This window comes from Castor canadensis, chromosome 14, assembly GCF_047511655.1.
Source record: "Castor canadensis chromosome 14, mCasCan1.hap1v2, whole genome shotgun sequence".
NCBI lineage: Eukaryota > Metazoa > Chordata > Mammalia > Rodentia > Castoridae > Castor > Castor canadensis.
In genome coordinates, this window is record NC_133399.1 from 40,318,400 (window position 1) to 40,335,269 (window position 16,870).

Consider the following 16,870-nt stretch of genomic DNA (forward strand, 5'->3'; position numbering starts at 1 on the left):
CCCTCATTTTTTAGGAGAGTGGAGTATCCCAAAGGCTGGAGAGGGGAGAAGCAGGGTGGCCTGCCCCACCCCTGTTGTTAGTAACGAGATTGAATGCTTTGGTGTTGTGGCTGTGGGGACAAACACGCAGAAAGGAGCAGCATATCCTATCTGTGCGGTATTTTTTGATACTGGGAGCAGAGCAAAGCCTTTTGAGAACTGTGTGCCGATGGCTCACACATGCAATCCCAGCTACTCAAGAGGCAGAGATCAGGAAGATCGCTGTTCAAAGCCAGCCTAGGCAGATAGTTCGAGAGACCCTATCTGGAAAAAAACTCTTCACAAAAAAGGGGCTGGTGGAATGGCTCTAGGTGTAGGCCTTGAGTTCAAACTCCAGTACCGCAAAAAAAAAAAAAGAAAAAACAACAAAACCACGAACTGCTCTGGTCAGCACCAAGATTGCGCTTTCTGGGCCATTCTTATGGGGGTGGGCAGCTTCCAGCTGGGCCTGGGTCACACCTCCCATGTGTGCCAGGGCAGCCCTGAACCTGGACTGCCAAGACAAACCATTGTTCACTGTGTCTGCTGTGAGCCCCGAGAGCCCCCTCCCACTCGGGAGCCCAGGAGCTAGAAGGAGCCTCAGGCAGACGGCCGCGTCCATGTGGAGTTGTTTAATGAGTCTACGTCTTACACGCATAATTATAAAAGAATAAGAATCGACAAAAATAGTTTCTTTCCATAATATGTAGAGGTGTTTTGTTTCTGGTTTTTTTTTTTTTTTTCCTTTTCTTTCTTCTTTTCTTACTTCTTTATGCCCGAACTCTTGGCAGGAAGGGAGAGAGAGGGGGTGAGCCTGAGGTGGGGACAGTTCAACTCCCAATCCTAGAACACCTGCAGGTAGGGCCAAGCAGACACCTGGCTGGACAGCTAGGCAGGAGGAGGAAGGGGGACAGCAGGAAGCAATGCCTGCCTGCAAGCTCGGGGACGGGGAGGGGGATGACACAGGGCTGCCCTCCATCCACAGGCATTGCCTGCAAGCCCTGACCACTACTCCTGCTGGCCCAGTTCTGCTCTCCACTGTCCAATCTGCGCTTTGGAACACATGGGGCCTGCAGGTGCTGGGCTGAACCCCGCTGCCCGGTCCCAGTGGTGGACTCCGACTCCAGATTTAGGCATCCCTTGCTTTGTCTTTTAAATAATTATTTAAAATGCCCCTAAGACACAACACGAGTATGAAGTGGGGCTGGCAGGGAGGACAGGCATCGCATGCTCCTGTGCTGGGGACGGTGGCTGGCAGGGGCAGGAGACCTAGAGGCCATCGGGAGACACAGGAGGAGGGCGCTCAGGGCTGTGGCCGGGCGATTTCCAGGCCCAGCTCCTCTAATCACTTTTTGCCGAGGCACCCAAACCCTGGCCTTTCCAGTGGGGTGGGGGGGGCCCCACCTCCCAGACGACGAGGCAAGGAGGGGATGGCACAAGGCAGTGCCTCAAGGAGACTGGCCACTGTCTCTCTGTCCTGGCAACCAAGAAGCAGCAAGCAAAGAAACCAGGAGCGTCAAAAAAGACCAAAGGCGTTGGGGTGAAGGCAGTGGCCTCTTGGCCGCAGGGCTGCCCAGCAGGGATGATGAAGGAGGCACCTCGTGGCAGCCTGCAGGGCCGCCTGGTCCCTCCCGCCTGGTCCCCGGGGTGGCGGCCACGAAGCCAGTTGTGCTGTGCTGTGAAGGCTCCAGGCGCCCCGCGGGCGTCAGAGGTACTCTTGTAGAAAGTGCAGCAGGGTGACTTCGTAGTGCTCGCCCGACTCGGGGCAGCGAATACTGTGTCTCTCGTTGGGGTAGATCTGCGGAAGACAGGGCAGGCTGGGGGCGTGTCGGGACACTGTGCCCCCTCCCCCCCCCCGGCGTCCCCGAGTGGTACTGAGGCACTGCGGGTCCCGCTTCTGCCACCACGTGTGCAACTCGGCCCTCTTGAAAGTGGGGTGGAGGTGGGACGTGGGGGTCTTAGAGGGCTCAGGACAACAGGCTGTATGGGACCTGTGAAAGGTATGCGAGAGTCTTAGCTGCTTCCTCCTGAGCCCCCTGAGGTGTGACAATCACTGGGTGGAGGCTGTGACCTCGGGACTCAGCCACCTGATTTTACCAAATGAGCTTGTGCTCAGCTCCAGGCTCCAAGGTGGCCTACCTCAGGCTTTGTGGGAGGATCTGGCTGGGAGAAGGCAGAGACACAGTGGTGTCACAGGCCACACTCTCCTGGCCCATGAGACCTGGCGTGGCCAATGTCCAGGCCCTTGAGTGGATGGAGCCAGGGCACTGGCCTTGCTTCCAGTTAGGAAGCCAGTCTCCCAAAGAGCCCCCTGTTGCCCCCAGGACTGGAGCAACAGGGGTGAAACAGTCCCAGACTTTCTCTGAGGACTTGGCTGTGGTCCCGCTCAGGCTGGCAGGCAGTAGGGCTAGGTGCCTACTCCTTGCCTCCTCCCACCCAGGGAGATGGGTTTCTGAACATCTCGCCAGGCCTAGAATCACCACCCAGGTCCATCACACTGAGAAAGCACCAAACTGCGTCTCCTCTTCCTTTGCCTTTGTCAATCCGTCCCTAAGCAAATCCAAGTCTGAGGGTATGACCTCCCACCCAGACCTCTGCAAAGACTTACAACCTGTCACCAAAACTGGCACATGCCCTGGGGCTGCTCACAGTGGGGTAGGTGTCCACCAGCTCTTCACGAGGAACCCTGCCTCTCTCCTGTATGCCTGCCCAGCATGGCTGCTCCTGTCAGGCCACAGGCAGCAGAAGCCTGCCCCTCTCACTCTGTGACCCTTTTTCCCCCATCTGCTGAATGGCAACAGGACACTCCCCAGAAAGAGAAGCCCTGCCCCTCATGGAGACGACCCCTTTCTGCCAAAGCCCCACTCCCTAACCACTGAGGACCACGCTTTACTGCAGAAGCCCCACCCGCCTCCCAGGTCCACCATTTATCACTGAGAGTCCACCTCCTTGCCATGCCCAGTCTCTCTCTGCCCTGCTTGCCCCATCCCCTACTCCTGAGCTGGCCCCAGTTGCTGGGTCTCCTGTCCTCAAGCCTTTGCCTCCTACACATTACAGTTGCCCAGTGGCCCCACTGCTGGGTGCCCCCTCCCCAGGGATTTCATCTGGGGTCCCCCGAGCCCTTGGCAATAAGCAACACCTCAGGCTTGTAGCATCTAATGGTGTCCTCCCAGCGTGTCTCAGTGTCAGATGAGATGTCAGTCTGTGTGGTCATTCTGGGCACAAGCCTCTCCCCACTGTAGCTGGGCTGTAGGAGGGTCCGGCCATGCTCCTAGCATTGAAGGCAGTCTGGACTTGCAGTGCTGAGTGAATACACGTGGGACCCTTGAGGGCGGTGGGCTCACCTGGAGTTGATAGGGCTTCCCTGCCCGGATCAGCTGGGAGACAAGGAAGTTGGTGTGGAAGAAGTGCACGTTCTCGTCCAGGAACCCGTGGAGGATGAGCAGCCGATTGGGCCTAGAAGAGAAGGTGGGCAGGGGCATGAGGCAGGGATCACTTGTGGAAGCCACAGGGAGGGCAGTAAGGTGCCCCAGCTCAGTGTCTCCCAGTGCCAGGGTGGTGGCAAGATAACAGAAATCAGGGGAAAGAAGCCCACTCCTCGGCACTCTGGGATGACAGAATGTTCTAGAACCTTCACCATCACCACCCACAGCTGTAGCCACCCACAGCTACAGAACATATAAAAAGTGGGAGTGACTAAGGAAGTGAATTTTCTCATTTTTTTCAATTTTATAAGACAGTTTACTGAGGGGACAATCACTTGCCTAAAAGGTAGCCTAGTAACCGAAAGGTAACCGAAGTGAGTGATTTCGCCATGATGTATGTGTACCACCCTTTCTCTCTAGTTCCAGAGTGAGATCTATTCCTACTATCAGCCTCGCCCTAACCCCTGGCAGCAACGAAGGTGTGCTTGGACTCCATGACTGGTCAGTTCAGTGAACCTGAACGCATGGAACACAGGAGCCCATGTGGGCAGCCCAGGTCAAGAGGGGGACTCCAGGTTGGCTACATGTTAGCATTGCGGGGGAGCCAGGTCTTCCCAGGCAAAGAGTGAATCTTGGGGAAGGTGCCAGGTGGAACTCCCAGCCCCAGGTGGCCACATGGGACCCTGAGACATTAGCCAGATGGGGACACACCAGAAAATGCCAGTGCTACTTTCTCTCAGTCAGAGAAGGAACCAACCCCAAAGAATGAACAGAACATTGAGTTGCCCTGGGATCCGAGGCTGTCACCTGGTACATATCCCAGTGTCAACAGTGTTAGTGCCCACAACACAGGGCATTCAGGGTCAAGACCAACTGCCTGTGGTTCGGCATGAACTCTCTTGACAGTTAAAACTTGCAGGCAAGCCATTCTGGGAAGGCGGGAAGCGGGGTGGGGCGAGTGACTTCACTCCAATCCATCCGGCCATCCGCATACATGTATGTATGTATGTATATATATATATTTTTTCCTTTGGTGGAACTGGGGTTTCATGCTTGCAAAGCAGGTGCTCTACTACTTGAGCCACACCCCCAGTCCATATTGCTCTGGATACTTTGGAGATCAGTGTGTCATGAACTATTTGCCCAGGCTGGCCTTGAACCAGGCTGAGATCATCCTGGTCTCAGCCTCCAAAGTAGCTAGGATTACAGGCCTGAGCCACTGGTACCTGGCCTTGACTCTAATTCTTTCCTTCCTCCCACCTTCTGAGGTAGGGCAGGGCCCTGAGTGCCCACTCCAGCAAGGCACAGTGAAGCAGGAGGGCTCAGGGAAGGAGGACACTAGGTGCATGGAGAAATGGAGAGGCACAGACTCATGGAGGGCCAGCCTGGGGCACATGGCCATGGTGCGTGGGCAGAGGCCTGGCATGTACTGGGAGGGAGGGTGTGCAGGGCAGGGCAGGGCAGCGGCCTTACTCATTGGGCAGCTTCTCCACATGCAGGGCCACAGAGCCCGCCTCGTAGCCATGCTGGTTGTTTTCCGGCACATCCATGTAGCGCTCTGTGTACCCTGTGTCATAGGCCATCCAGACAGTGACTGGGGCACCCGCAATGGCTACCTGAAGGACATAGGGATAGAAGGGAAGAGAGAGAGGAAGAGAGAGAGGAAGAGGGAGAGGCGTCGGATCTGGAGCCAGCACTTGCAGCTGTCCCAGGCCTCCTTGGAGGGTGAGAAGCAGTCATGCACGTGGGTGGGTCAGGGCTGGCTGGGGGCCCTCAGGCATGTCCCCATGGCCTGTGTGTTGCTCCAGGGAAGGCAGGAGCTGTGGGAGGGCAGGGAGGCCCCTCCCAGTGCTGAGGGCCCGTCCCGCCTTCCTGCCTCCTCCGCCTCCTCATGGCCGCAGCCCCACAGTGCCCTGACAGTGCCACCGGCCTGGGCCCTCCCCAATGCTCTTCACACCATGCCCCACCTCTGCCCATCCGAGGCCGGGGTCCCAGGCTCAGCCTCCCACAGAGAGCTGCTGGTGGGGCTTTGTGCAGCCGGTGCCATCCTGGGGTCGGCGGTGGCGGGCAATGAGGAGGGGGCTCGGCCCCGTGGGGCTGCTGCAGGGAGAAACAGCCACGTGGCAAGGCCCCTGCCGAGGTGCCTCCCCCAGGGTTTGGGCTCTGTGGTGCGGGCAGGTGGGCAGTGGGTGGGTGGGGCCAATGGGAGAGGGATGGGGGGGCTGCGCTGGGGCTGAGGGGGCGGGACCCACCTTGAACACCTGGGGCTTGTGGATCAGGCCCATGAGTGAGAGGAAGCCTCCATAGGACCAGCCGTGGATGGCAACGCGGCTCAGGTCGATGAAGCCGTACTTCTCCGCCACGAACTGCAAGCCCTCCACCTGATCTTCAATCTCCACCTGGCCCTGGCCAACAGTCCACACACTCTCAGGGCCTCCTCTTTTCCTCTCTCCCCATGGGAGGCTTTTCCTCCTTGATGGAATCAGTTCTTGGAAGCTCCTGTCTCTCCCACCCCCACTCAGACCTGCCTGCCTGCTCTTTTGGGGAACCTGGGGGAGTGGCAAGACAGACCTGACCCAAGCCTGCTCTGCCACCCACCAGCTGGGAGACTTTGAGAAAGCCTCACTTCCTCTCTGGGCCTCAGTTTGCTTATCATTGAAGGGGGCTGTTCATAGGGGGAAGACCCATTTTACAGTGGGCACAAGAACAAAGTGACACAGTGGGCATCCTGTAATCAGCCTGGCACATGCTAAGGCTGGGATCATCACTGTCCTTGTCACCACTATCCTGCTGTTGCCACTGGTATGCATTGGACAATGGTGTCTGCTCCAAAATTCATGCTGACTCAATTTCCGTTGGGCAACAAGAAGACATGTGACCTTTAGGAGGGGTTAAGCCATAAGGGCGCTCCCTCATGATGAATGAGGTGCTCGAAAGAAGCAAGTTTGTCTCTTGCTTGTCCCTTCCACTTCTTCCCCCTGGTGCATGTTCCTCCCCTCTAGGGGTCATAGCCACAGGCAGACTTCATCACCCTGCAAATGCCAGGCTGATTGCAGGATGCCCACCACCTCACTTTGTCCTTGTGCCCACTGTAAAATGGGTCTTCTCCCTATGAACTGACTTCCCACTGCTAAAGCCATGATATAAACTTCTGTTCTTTAGAAATTACCCAGCCCAAGGGCTGGCTCAAGTGGTAGCATGCTTTCCCAGCAAGCATGAGGTCCTGAGTTCAATCTCCAGTGCCACCACAGAAGAAAATTAAATACTCAGCCTCAGAAAATACTCATTTCTAACTATAGAATTGGAAATGAACTGAGAAAATCGCCATCAGCAAAACACTGTCCTCATCACCACCATCATTGCCACCATCACCAGTCATCGTCATCGTCACCATCATCACCATAAAGTCACCACCACTACCGCCCCCAGGACTATCATCACCACAATCACCATCATCACACCACCACAACCATCACACATTGTCACCATCACCATCAGCCCAGCATCTAGTGCTACCCATCTGTGTGGCCCAGCGCCTGGGGATCCTGTGCCCTGGCCTGTATCACACTCCCAGCTGTGTGGTCAGGCATGGCGGGTGGCCGTGCACCTGTATCCACATTGGGGCCCACTCAGAGCTGAGTGGCAAAGTGGGTGTTCCCCTCGGCCATCCTGGCAGGACGGCCCTTCTATGGGTGGTGCCCAGAGCTCCCTTCACAACACAAGAAGGGCCCGGAATGACTGGGAAGACAATTTACCATTTGGTTTTTCAGGGCTCCTTCGAACCGAAGCCCTCTTTGACATGAGCCTCGGCCATCAATCACTACCACGGCATAGCCCAGAGACGCCAGTGTGTTGAGCCGCAAATACTTGATCCCTTTGAAGGAGTTGTTCACGAGCTGCACCTGCCGAGGAGGCAAGGGTGTGGTGAGAATCTTGAAGGGTGCCAGATGGGCTGAGGTGGGCAGGGGTCAGGCCATACATACCTGGGGGCCCCCATACACAAAGAGTACGGTGGGGTGCTTCTTCCCTGGCTGCAGGGCATGCGGCTTATAGATCATGCCATAGAGCCTCACATCGGAGCGCGTGTGGAAGTGGAAGATTTCCGGAGGCACATAGTCTGGGGGACAGCCTGTGGGAGACAGAGGACTGAGGGCCCGTGGCTGGAGGGTGCCGTGCTGCCTCATCAGGTGACCACAACTCTGTGCCTCACCTCAGAGGGGGGACCTGGCATGTCCCCCTTCTTCAGGCCTTTCCCAGCATTTAAACCAGAGTCAAAGGGCCAGAAAAGATGCCAGAGAGCATCCTACCTCAGGTTCCTGGGGATATCACCAGGGTGGGTAAGTACAAACAGACCGCAAATTCTGTGGTGAGAAGGCTTGTGCCCACCAGCGTTCCTCCCACCCTGAGAATGCACACTCGGTGTGGCTACAACCTTGACACTTGCTAACTTCCACATTGCCAGCTTCCCAATGACTTGCCAAGCAAAGCTAACTACACAATGGCGCCAAGGTCCTTCCTTCTTTCCTCCTCTCTTCCCTCTTTCTCAGCCAGAGTCTGGCTGTGTAACCTAGGGTGGCCTGAACTCCTGATCCTCCTGCCTCTGCCTGCTGGAATCTCAGGCGTGGTCTCCACAACTGGCCAGCGTTTTTTGAGGTATGCTTATTTGGGTAAACAGGGCAGGCTTGTTTAAAGGACCATCAGTAGTAATAGGGCCCTGGGAGTCAGGAGAAGTTTACTGTACAGGGCCAGACATCGTGCCTTAGTTTTCTAACTTCTTATGTCTGTTGCTGTAGCGAATGCAGCCATGGACAACTCAGGTGACTGTGTGGCCAGCTTTGGCTCCAGTTCGCCCATTCCCAGCACAGGTGGCTTTCTAAGCTGGCATGGATTAGATTTCAGGGAAACAGATCCTCACTCACCTTCCTGCATACCCAGGGCATCTGCTCCTGTCTGTTCCTGCTGCTGTGTGGGGAGCCTTGGCAAGGACTCTCCCTCCCTAGCCTCAGTTTCCCCATCTATGAAACCGTGGTCCGTCCCAGTGGTGACAGGGGTGCAGGGACAGATCTCGTGGATGGGGAAGGCCTTCTAGCCACTGATGCTCCAGAGATGACGATGACAGGGAAAACATGTTCTAGCCAACAGCAAAGCCCTTGCTGGCAGCGGTTCTGATTTTCTAGAATGCTCTGGAAACCACCAGCAAGGCAGGGTTGGGCCTGGCTCGGGTTCCCTCTTCCCTAAGTAGATCCTGGACACCAGGCGCTAAGTTGAGCACTTGGGTTCCATTCTGTGTGTTTCCGTGTATGGACAGGGCAATGGACTGACAGATGGCCTATGACTCTGCAGAATTCAAACCCAGGGCTGCCTGTGCAGAGTCCTGGCTGACCTCATGGTCCAGGACAGACTGCCACAAGGCCTCTTGTTTCCAAGGCCCCTCTGGTGACCAACCCCTGTAAGGAGTTGTCACCATCACCATGGCTGACATCTTGGTGAGGCACTGTCACAGATGGTTGCCTCTGGGCACAAGAACAGCCGCATTGCACACACTGTAGCCTGTGCTGCGGGGGGAGGAAGGGAGGAACAGAAATGCCAGAGCCATGAAGTCTTGTACTGGCTGTGGAGGGGACTGCTGTCCCACCTGCACGTATGCCCCTAAGCCTATCCTGTCTGTGTGCCCTTCCCGCTGGCCTACACGGTGCTGTTCATGCCTGTCCCTGTGGTTTGTGCTGAGTCCCCCGTGGCCCATCCTTTATTGTGGCTCAGAGGAGAGTGTTTCCGTGACGGAGCCCCAGGCCCGTGCTGTTGCCTCCCACCTACCCAGGCTTCTTCTGACCCGTGATGGCAGCGTCCTGTGTCACAGACGGGCGAGCTGAGGTCCCCAGGGAGGGGTCTGGACTACTCACTGGCTGCCTCCATCATGCTGGCCCAGAAGCGGGGCTGCTTGTGCAGCGGGTCGTCCTCAGGGCCGCTCAGCTTGTAGACATGCACGCAGGGCGGCGTGCTCACGCTGCTGTAATGGCTGATGAACATGTCGAAGCTCTGCGAGGTGGGGTGGGGCGGGCAGGGCTGAGCACGCGGTGCAGGTGTACCCTGCTACCTGCTCTACACCCTGCTTGTCACCACCAGTGTCCTCCCACATGCTCACTGGCTAGCTTATAGCAGCCTCACAGCGCCACCCGCCTGCAGCTACTAATGCTCGGCTCACACACCTGGAACCTGAGGCTGAGGGATGGCCGTCCCCAGCCAGGCCCAGGGCTTGCCACCACATGGGCCTGCTGATCCTGCTGGCTTGCTGATGGCAACGGCTACCAACTGCTGCCCTGGGCAGGAATGGAGCATGAGCTCCATTCATGAGTGGCCGTGAGCTCATGGCCACTGTCTGATGTTCCAGAATATTCCAAAGGGCTAAGGTCTGCATTCCACATCCCACAGAGCAGAGGCACCAAGGCTCGGCAGATGGGCAAGTGGCTGTCACATGTCCCTCCCTCCCCTCCCCCGGGAAGGAGGCGAGTGGCCAGCTCAGGTGCTGCCCACCTGGCTCATGGAGCAGCTGTGAGAGAAACCGAGTGTGGTGAGGCGCACAATCTCGCCGGCTGACTCGTAGCTGACCACATAGAGGTGATGCTCCAGTGGTGTGTCCTTTGTGCCTTGGAAGTAAACCAGCTTGGTCTCCTCATTGACCCAGATCTGCAGGGAAACAGGGCTCTGGTGAGTAGCCCCTTCCCTGGTGGCTGAGTCCAGCCCTTTCCCAGTGGGCCCAGCACCTGGGCTCAGGGGACCCCTAGCCCAGTCTGGCTTTAGCCACCATGGGACATGTACTGCCTCTGAGATGTTCCTGGTGACTCTGAGTCCTCTCACCATACTGCCCACGAAAGCTCCTGGGACATCAGAGCCTGGACAGAGGCTAGGGGAGAGGCTACTATGGGCCCTTGGGCCACACAGCCCTGAGTCTGGTTGGCCTGACCCTCAGGCCCCTAGGAAGCCCTGGTGTGGCTTAGGTGGCATCCCTGGTACAGTAGGAAGGACACCAGTACTGCTCAGAACAGCAGGCAGGCTGTTCAGCCTGGAGGAAGCCAGAGCTTCTTCATATGCTTAGACAAGAACCACCCCAGAAGTACAGGGGACAGCCTGGTGGCCCAAAAAGGAATCGGCACATGGATGAGAGGGTGCTGCCCTGTGCCCAGGGCCTAAGAGGCCAAGGACACTGAGTGGCATGAGGGATCTGAGGATGAGTAGCCTCCTGGGCAGGGAGGAAATGGGGCTGGAATAGTCACAGACTGTGTAGAGCCAACCCAGCACCCTGGAGGTCTCTGACCCATGGGGCCTAGGACAAGGGTGTACAAAGTGATCCTTCCTTCTTCCTTCCTTCCTTTTTCTTTTTTTTTTTTCAGACAAGGTCTGGCTATGTAGTCCAGGATGACCTGGAACTACTGATCTTCCTATCTCAGCCTCCTGACTGCTGGATGACCTATGTGAACCACTGTGCCTAGTTGCAAAGTTTTGGTTTTTGTTTCTTTACAAAGTTTTTAAGACCCCCCCCAAAAAATGAACCATAACTGTCCACAATGACAGCACTGTGCTGTGTCCACAGAAAACCCTATGAATCCCTAGAGCAGGGTGCTGCTCCTGTGGAGACGGGGAGGGAGCAAAGTCCCCTCGGGGCCAGGCTCACGGGCTCCCCAACTCCACTCTTAGTGGAAAATCCATTTTCTTAGTGGAAAATCCATTTTCACAAGTATTCCGCACTGATGGTGACTGCATGTTCTACACATGAGTTTTCTAGCGGTGAAAACTCACCGCTAGATGATGATGGAAGATGCTGGTGGGAACCCAAAGCACATGTACTGCTGGGCCGCTGTGTCTGTCACTGGACTTCCTGAGAAGCAGTGACACAGCAGGATGCTGCCCAGTGCCCTGCAGAGCCCAGGGTGCCCCAGAGAATGACCCAGCCAGTGCCCACACTTCCCAGGGAAGCAACTGCTATACACAGCAAGGGTGAGCGCCACCTCACATCCCAGTGTGTACATGGAAAACTGAGTCCTACACAGCACCCAGCAGCAAGGGCTGAGCCAGGCTGTGAACCAGGGTGACTCGTGGCCCAGCTGCCATCACAGCAGGGCAGAAGAGAGTAAGTGACTGCCAACAGCCTCTGACCTTCACACTTCACCTATGAAGATGTGGACATGACATTGTCCAGAAAGGGGATTACGCTGTAGTCTGACAATTTCATCTTTGGACACAATTCTGGGACAGTTTTCCAAGTCACTATGGTTCCCTTGTCCTTCCAGTCTGGGTTTGTTGGCTTCTCCACCCCCACACTATCTATAACAAAGCTAACTTATGGTTCTCGCGGGCCATCATAGAATTCTGCTCTTTATACTTTGGTTTTTTTTTTTTTTTTTTTTTTGGTAGGACCGGGGTTTGAACTCAGAGCTTTATGCTTGCAAAGCACTGCTCTACCACTTGAGCACATTTAGTTTTTGGTTATTTTGGAGATGGGGGTCTCATCAACTACTTGCCTGGGCTGGCCTCAAACCATAGTCCTCCTGATCTCAGTCTCTCAAGTACCTAGGACTACAGGAGTGAGCTACCAGAGGCTAGCTACACTTCAGTCTTTGGTCCAGGAGGCCGAAGGTTGTTGGTGTGAGGTAGGGATCCAGGAGGGTGGACTAAGGCACCCTGTGTCCAGTGTGGAATCTGTATAACTGGACCCAGGTGAGGACACCAGTGTGGGTCCAGGTCTGCTCAGGTTGTGTGATAGCACCTTTTGTTTGAGAACCTCCGAGGGCTGGCGTGCAGTGGGCGTGATAGACCACACCTGACATGCTCAACTTTGGGTGGGCACAAGTGTCCCAATAGACCTTGGCATAGCTGGTTCCACACAGCCTGACACCAGGAGGCACTGAGGAAGGCCAGTCCTTTCCACTGGGCCCTGGCTGGGGCCTCAGCCTCCCTGAGAGACACAGATCTTTTGGGGGTCTGGAGATCCCTGGCTTTTATCTCTTGGGTCTTGGGTATTCCAGCAGTGAGGAGGGGCAGCATGGCCATGAGAGGAGGAGCAAAGCCACAGGTGTGCAGGGCCCATGGAAGGTACCTTGGAGCCATGCCTCGCCAGAACCTCCCATTCACCGCTGGTCAGCGCCATCTCCTCCTTGATGGGACACTTAAATTCATCTGCAAGAAAGAAAAGAAAGAGGCAGTGACTGGAGCCCAGTATGTGATGATGGGACCAGGGGCCCTGAGGCCACATTCTACCCGAGTGAGATGGCAGGACAGCTGTGGGGTGCAAGGTGCAGTGCAGGACAGGACCTGCTGTCCAGTTTCTGCTTTGTGCATGGCAGGCCCAGCGTTTCTCAAGAAAAACCAGGAATCTGGGTTTTAATGGGGGTTTCCTCATTCTAGAGCCCTTTATACATGGCCAGGCCATGTGGTGCCTATGTCTACACCACGTGTGACAAGCAGCTCCCTGCAGATTCAGGCTGTGACCTCACAGGGCAGGTTGGGACTCTGCAGAGCCAGACTTCCATTAACGCAAAGGCTGAGCTGGGTTTTCAAGACCCCTGAAGAGCTCTCTCCCTGCATGGCCAGGGCCAGGCCTCCCCTCCTTGCCCTGGCCTGTTCTCTCAGTTCCCACATCACAGGGTGTGGCTGCTCAGTGCCTGGCTGCCATCAGTAGTGCCAGCTGCGGGGCAGGAGGTGCATGCTGGGCATGCTGGTCACAACACGGCCCAGGCAGGATTGGACACGTCAGGCTCTGCAGCCAGGACGTACCGAGAAACCCTAAGGCCTTGCTCAGCGCTGCTACCAACTTCACAAGACACCAGGCACTTGGTGTGCTCTCTCAGGCCATCTGGTGTTCAATACCCCAGCAGTAAGTTTTTAAATTAAAGCTCCCCATGTCCAGACAAACCAAAAGCCCCCACACTGACAAGTCACAGAAAGCTCTCCGTGGAAATCATGCTGTGATGCTGTATCTAGCTCCAAGGGATGAGCAGGCTGCAGCCTGAGTCAGTAGGCACACCGTGGGCCTCATCTCCCTCAGCTCCATGGCAGCTGGGGACACAGCCCAGTTAGATGCCACCCTCACATGGTCTCTGACCCTTGTGCTGGCAGCTGTCACAGCCCATTTGTGGATACTACCTCTAAACTGTGGGTTTCACAAAATAACCTGTCCCAGAGGACCCTGGCTGATGTCTGGGGCCATGTGTGGCTTCCACAACTGGGGAGCTCCTGGCATGGAGTGGGTGGAGGCCAGGGATGCTCTTCAGTGCCCTGCTGCACCCAGGACAGCAGGACACTGAGATAGATCTGGCCCCATATGCTCAGTGCCAAGTGGAGCCCGTCCTAACCCGGAGGAGCCCTGGGCTAGATCCCAGACAACACATTCTCTCTTCCCAGGCCTGCCCTTAGTGCTGAGCTCTGGGTGGGCCGGGAGGCCACCTGGCTGTGACGATGCCCACACTTCCATCATGAGTCTCTTCTGAGAGAGCACTTCTGCTACTGGGAACCTCAACTCAAACACTAGGTTCTCCCCTAAATCAGGCCCTCTCACGGACTTTCTGTCTTAGACTGTGCCCCCAAAACCTCCTGGGCTTTCTCTCTTTCTCCTTCGCTCTCTCCCTCCGAGCCCCCACATACCCTGTTGGCAAACACTGTGGGCTTGGCCCTTAGAGCACACCAAGTAGACTTGTCCACTGTGACAGACAGCTCAGGTCCTCTGCTGTAATGCTAGACTGTCACCTGCCCTCGCCCCTCAGCCTCAGTCATGCAGAAAACAGAGGAGTCATTTCAGACCCGTGCAAGAGCAACTACTTCCTGCTTTCTTAGCGTCAAAGCCCACGCCCTCTCCCAGCCCACAGTGCCCACATGACCTGCCCTGTTGCCTCCCTGACTCCCTCGCTCCTTCTCTTCTAGTCATAAGGGCCTCCTCGCTGCTCCTCCAACATGCCAGGCTCCATCCTGCCCCGGGATCTTTGCATGGAGCATGCTGTGTGCCTACCCACCACAACTCTATGTCTCTGCTTGGTGGCTTGTTGTTCACACTTGATCCTGTTTTGAATGGAGCCCCTCACTCCCTCCTATGTCCGCATATACCTCACTCCTGAGCCAGTATGTTTAATTGTTCTTGGATTACTGTCTGCCTCATGTGCTAGGACCTTCCACACAGCAGGGACTTCCTGCTTATTGGTTTTTTTGAGATAGGTTCTTAAGTAACCTAGGCTGGCTTGGCACTCATGATCCTCCTGTGTCAGCCTCCCATACCAGCTTTGCTTCTTTTTCACACCATATCCCTGGCCATCTGGAGTTGGGGCTGGCCACATCTATGGAGGGTAGGGAGGGGACGGCTGTGGTTTTGTAAGAGATGCACGTCCTGTGTCTCTGCTCGATTCTGCAGCTAGGGCACACACACAGCCACAGGCACTCTGTAACTGACCGTCTGTGGCTGTGAGCTAACAAAACCTAACATGAAAGCTGCGGGACTCTGGTGGTACAAAGGGCCTGGTGCATCATAGGCACTCATAAATACCATTGGCTGAAAAAACTCCCATGATCGTGACCCCTGCCACTTGGAGGATGACCTGTGGTGGCTGTTCCTCTCTCACTGCCCCCTCTCCCACTGTGGCTGTCAGTGGGGTGACCCGCCGGTGACTGCTCCCAAGTCAGCGGTGCCTCGGTGGGTCTGCTCACCTTCCCTGGGGCTCAGCGGCTCCGTCCAGTCGTAGCCTTTGGCCTTGAGGAGAACAGTGACTTTGTACAGGTGGCAGAAGCCAGTCTTGCACTCGTTGGCGCGGAGGAAGCAGAACTCCTCCTGGCCATGTGCCTGTGGGAAGGGGTAGAAGATGTCGTGCACCTGTGGGGCAGAGGAGACATGGCGTCAGAAGGAGGACGCAGCTCTGTTGTGAGAAGCCAGCCCTGAGCTCACGTGGCCACAGGGCAAAGCCAGCTGTGGCAGCCCCAGGTGGAGACCGTGGTACTCCAGGGCCAGAAGGGACAGCACCCAGACCTTGGGCCCTCTTACATTGATCCAGACATTGGTGACCTCCTCATACACCACGTGTGGCTGGACATCCTTGGGAACGGCTCTGGCAAAGGCCAGTCGCTGCTCCTCACTCTCAGGAGTTGGGATGAACAGAGCGGGGGGCAGGAGGACAAGCTGGAGCCGCTGCTGGGGCCGGTCCAGGAACATGGCCCAGGCACTAGGAGGGTAAGAGAAGAGGCAAGCAGATGCCTCAGTAGTCAGTGGACAGTGGCCCCATTCCAAACCTGTGTGGAACCAGAGCCCTGCTTCCCAGGCCGACCTCGCCTGCCCTAGTCCAGGGCACCTCAGTATGCACATGCAGCCTAACTGGATGCACTCTCAGGCGGGTCAGGAAAACCTATCACCTGGAGGCTCTGGAAACACTGTCCCACGTGACGCAGACTGTGGTGGCTCTGCAAACCTGACAAGCTTTCCCTGGGCTTCCCCTCAGCAGCAAGTACCATTCTTTATTTATGGTTTGTTTTAAATTGACAATTTTTTTTTCTCTTTCTTTTGAGCCAGGCTCTTGTTCTGTAGCACAGGCTGGCCTGGAACTCTTGACCCTGCCTCTGCCTCCTGAGGGCTAGGATCATAGGTGTGGCCACCATGCTCACCCTAAATGGACTTTTTTTGGGGGGTGGGGAATACTGAGGTTTGAACTCAAGGCCTCATGCTTGCCAGGCAGGTGCCCTACCACTTGAGCCACTCTGCCAGCCCCTAAGTGAACAATTTTTTCTTTTTTAATTTTCAGTTTATCTAATAATGGACAGGGTGGTATTGTAAATAGAAATGCTTTTCTTCTACATAAAGAGAGAGTGACAGAGATAAAATGAATGAGGACCAGAACTCCTGATCCTACCCAAGAGTAGCCAGGCACTGAGACTGAAGCCAGAGGTAGGAAATGCTGGGGTTAGGTTTTGGTAAGACAGGGCTGTACAGTATACATCTGTGGCCCTGGGGGGCTACACCATAGCTTCCCAGCTGCCCAGCTCTGCCCTGCTGGCCAGGAGGCCGACTGGCGTGGCACACAGTCATAGTCCATATTTGTGGACGCTAAGATGTGAATTTCCTATCAGTGCCAAATGGGGTAAAATCTTCTTTGGAACAGGCAGCCCTCGGGAGGCAGGTACAGGAGGACCATGAGTTCCAGACCAGCCTGGGCCAGGATGTCATCTTTGGATTTTCACCTCAATCATCTAAAAGCATAGAAGCCACTCCTAGCATGTGGGCTGCACTAAAAAAGACGGCATCTGAATGTGACCACTAGGTGCTGTTAGAGATGTGTCCTGGGTGTGGCCGGAGGTTGGAAAGTAGGTAAGAAGGGGCACCCCTATTTTGTGATTCAGTGTTTCTTACAACCTAGGGCCTGGAGCCGCCTGGGATTGCCTCTGGAGGTTTGAGTCCCAGTTTG

At 55.9% G+C, this 16,870-nt stretch overlaps 1 protein-coding gene across 12 annotated transcripts in view; it reads right to left on the reverse strand.

Annotated features, from left to right (window-relative positions):
* Positions 1 to 635: 635 nt before the first annotated feature.
* Dpp9 (dipeptidyl peptidase 9) overlaps positions 636 to 16,870 on the reverse strand; it is a 37,630-nt gene continuing 21,395 nt past the window's right edge. For 10 of the 12 annotated variants that reach the window (XM_020165900.2, XM_074054375.1, XM_020165898.2 and 7 more), the window contains 11 exons: positions 15,460 to 15,637; positions 15,129 to 15,291; positions 12,535 to 12,614; positions 9,975 to 10,127; positions 9,344 to 9,479; positions 7,427 to 7,572; positions 7,199 to 7,345; positions 5,696 to 5,848; positions 4,917 to 5,059; positions 3,363 to 3,474; positions 636 to 1,816 (listed from right to left, as the gene is read on the reverse strand). In XM_020165900.2, coding sequence (XP_020021489.1) covers positions 1,724 to 1,816; positions 3,363 to 3,474; positions 4,917 to 5,059; positions 5,696 to 5,848; positions 7,199 to 7,345; positions 7,427 to 7,572; positions 9,344 to 9,479; positions 9,975 to 10,127; positions 12,535 to 12,614; positions 15,129 to 15,291; positions 15,460 to 15,637 — 1,504 coding nt within the window. In that variant the 3' untranslated portion in view covers positions 636 to 1,723. Of the gene's footprint in view, positions 1,817 to 3,362; positions 3,475 to 4,916; positions 5,060 to 5,410; positions 5,544 to 5,695; positions 5,849 to 7,198; positions 7,346 to 7,426; positions 7,573 to 9,257; positions 9,480 to 9,974; positions 10,128 to 12,534; positions 12,615 to 15,128; positions 15,292 to 15,459; positions 15,638 to 16,870 lie in introns of those variants that run through there. The other 2 variants (XR_012441399.1, XR_012441400.1) reach the window with 2 other exon arrangements.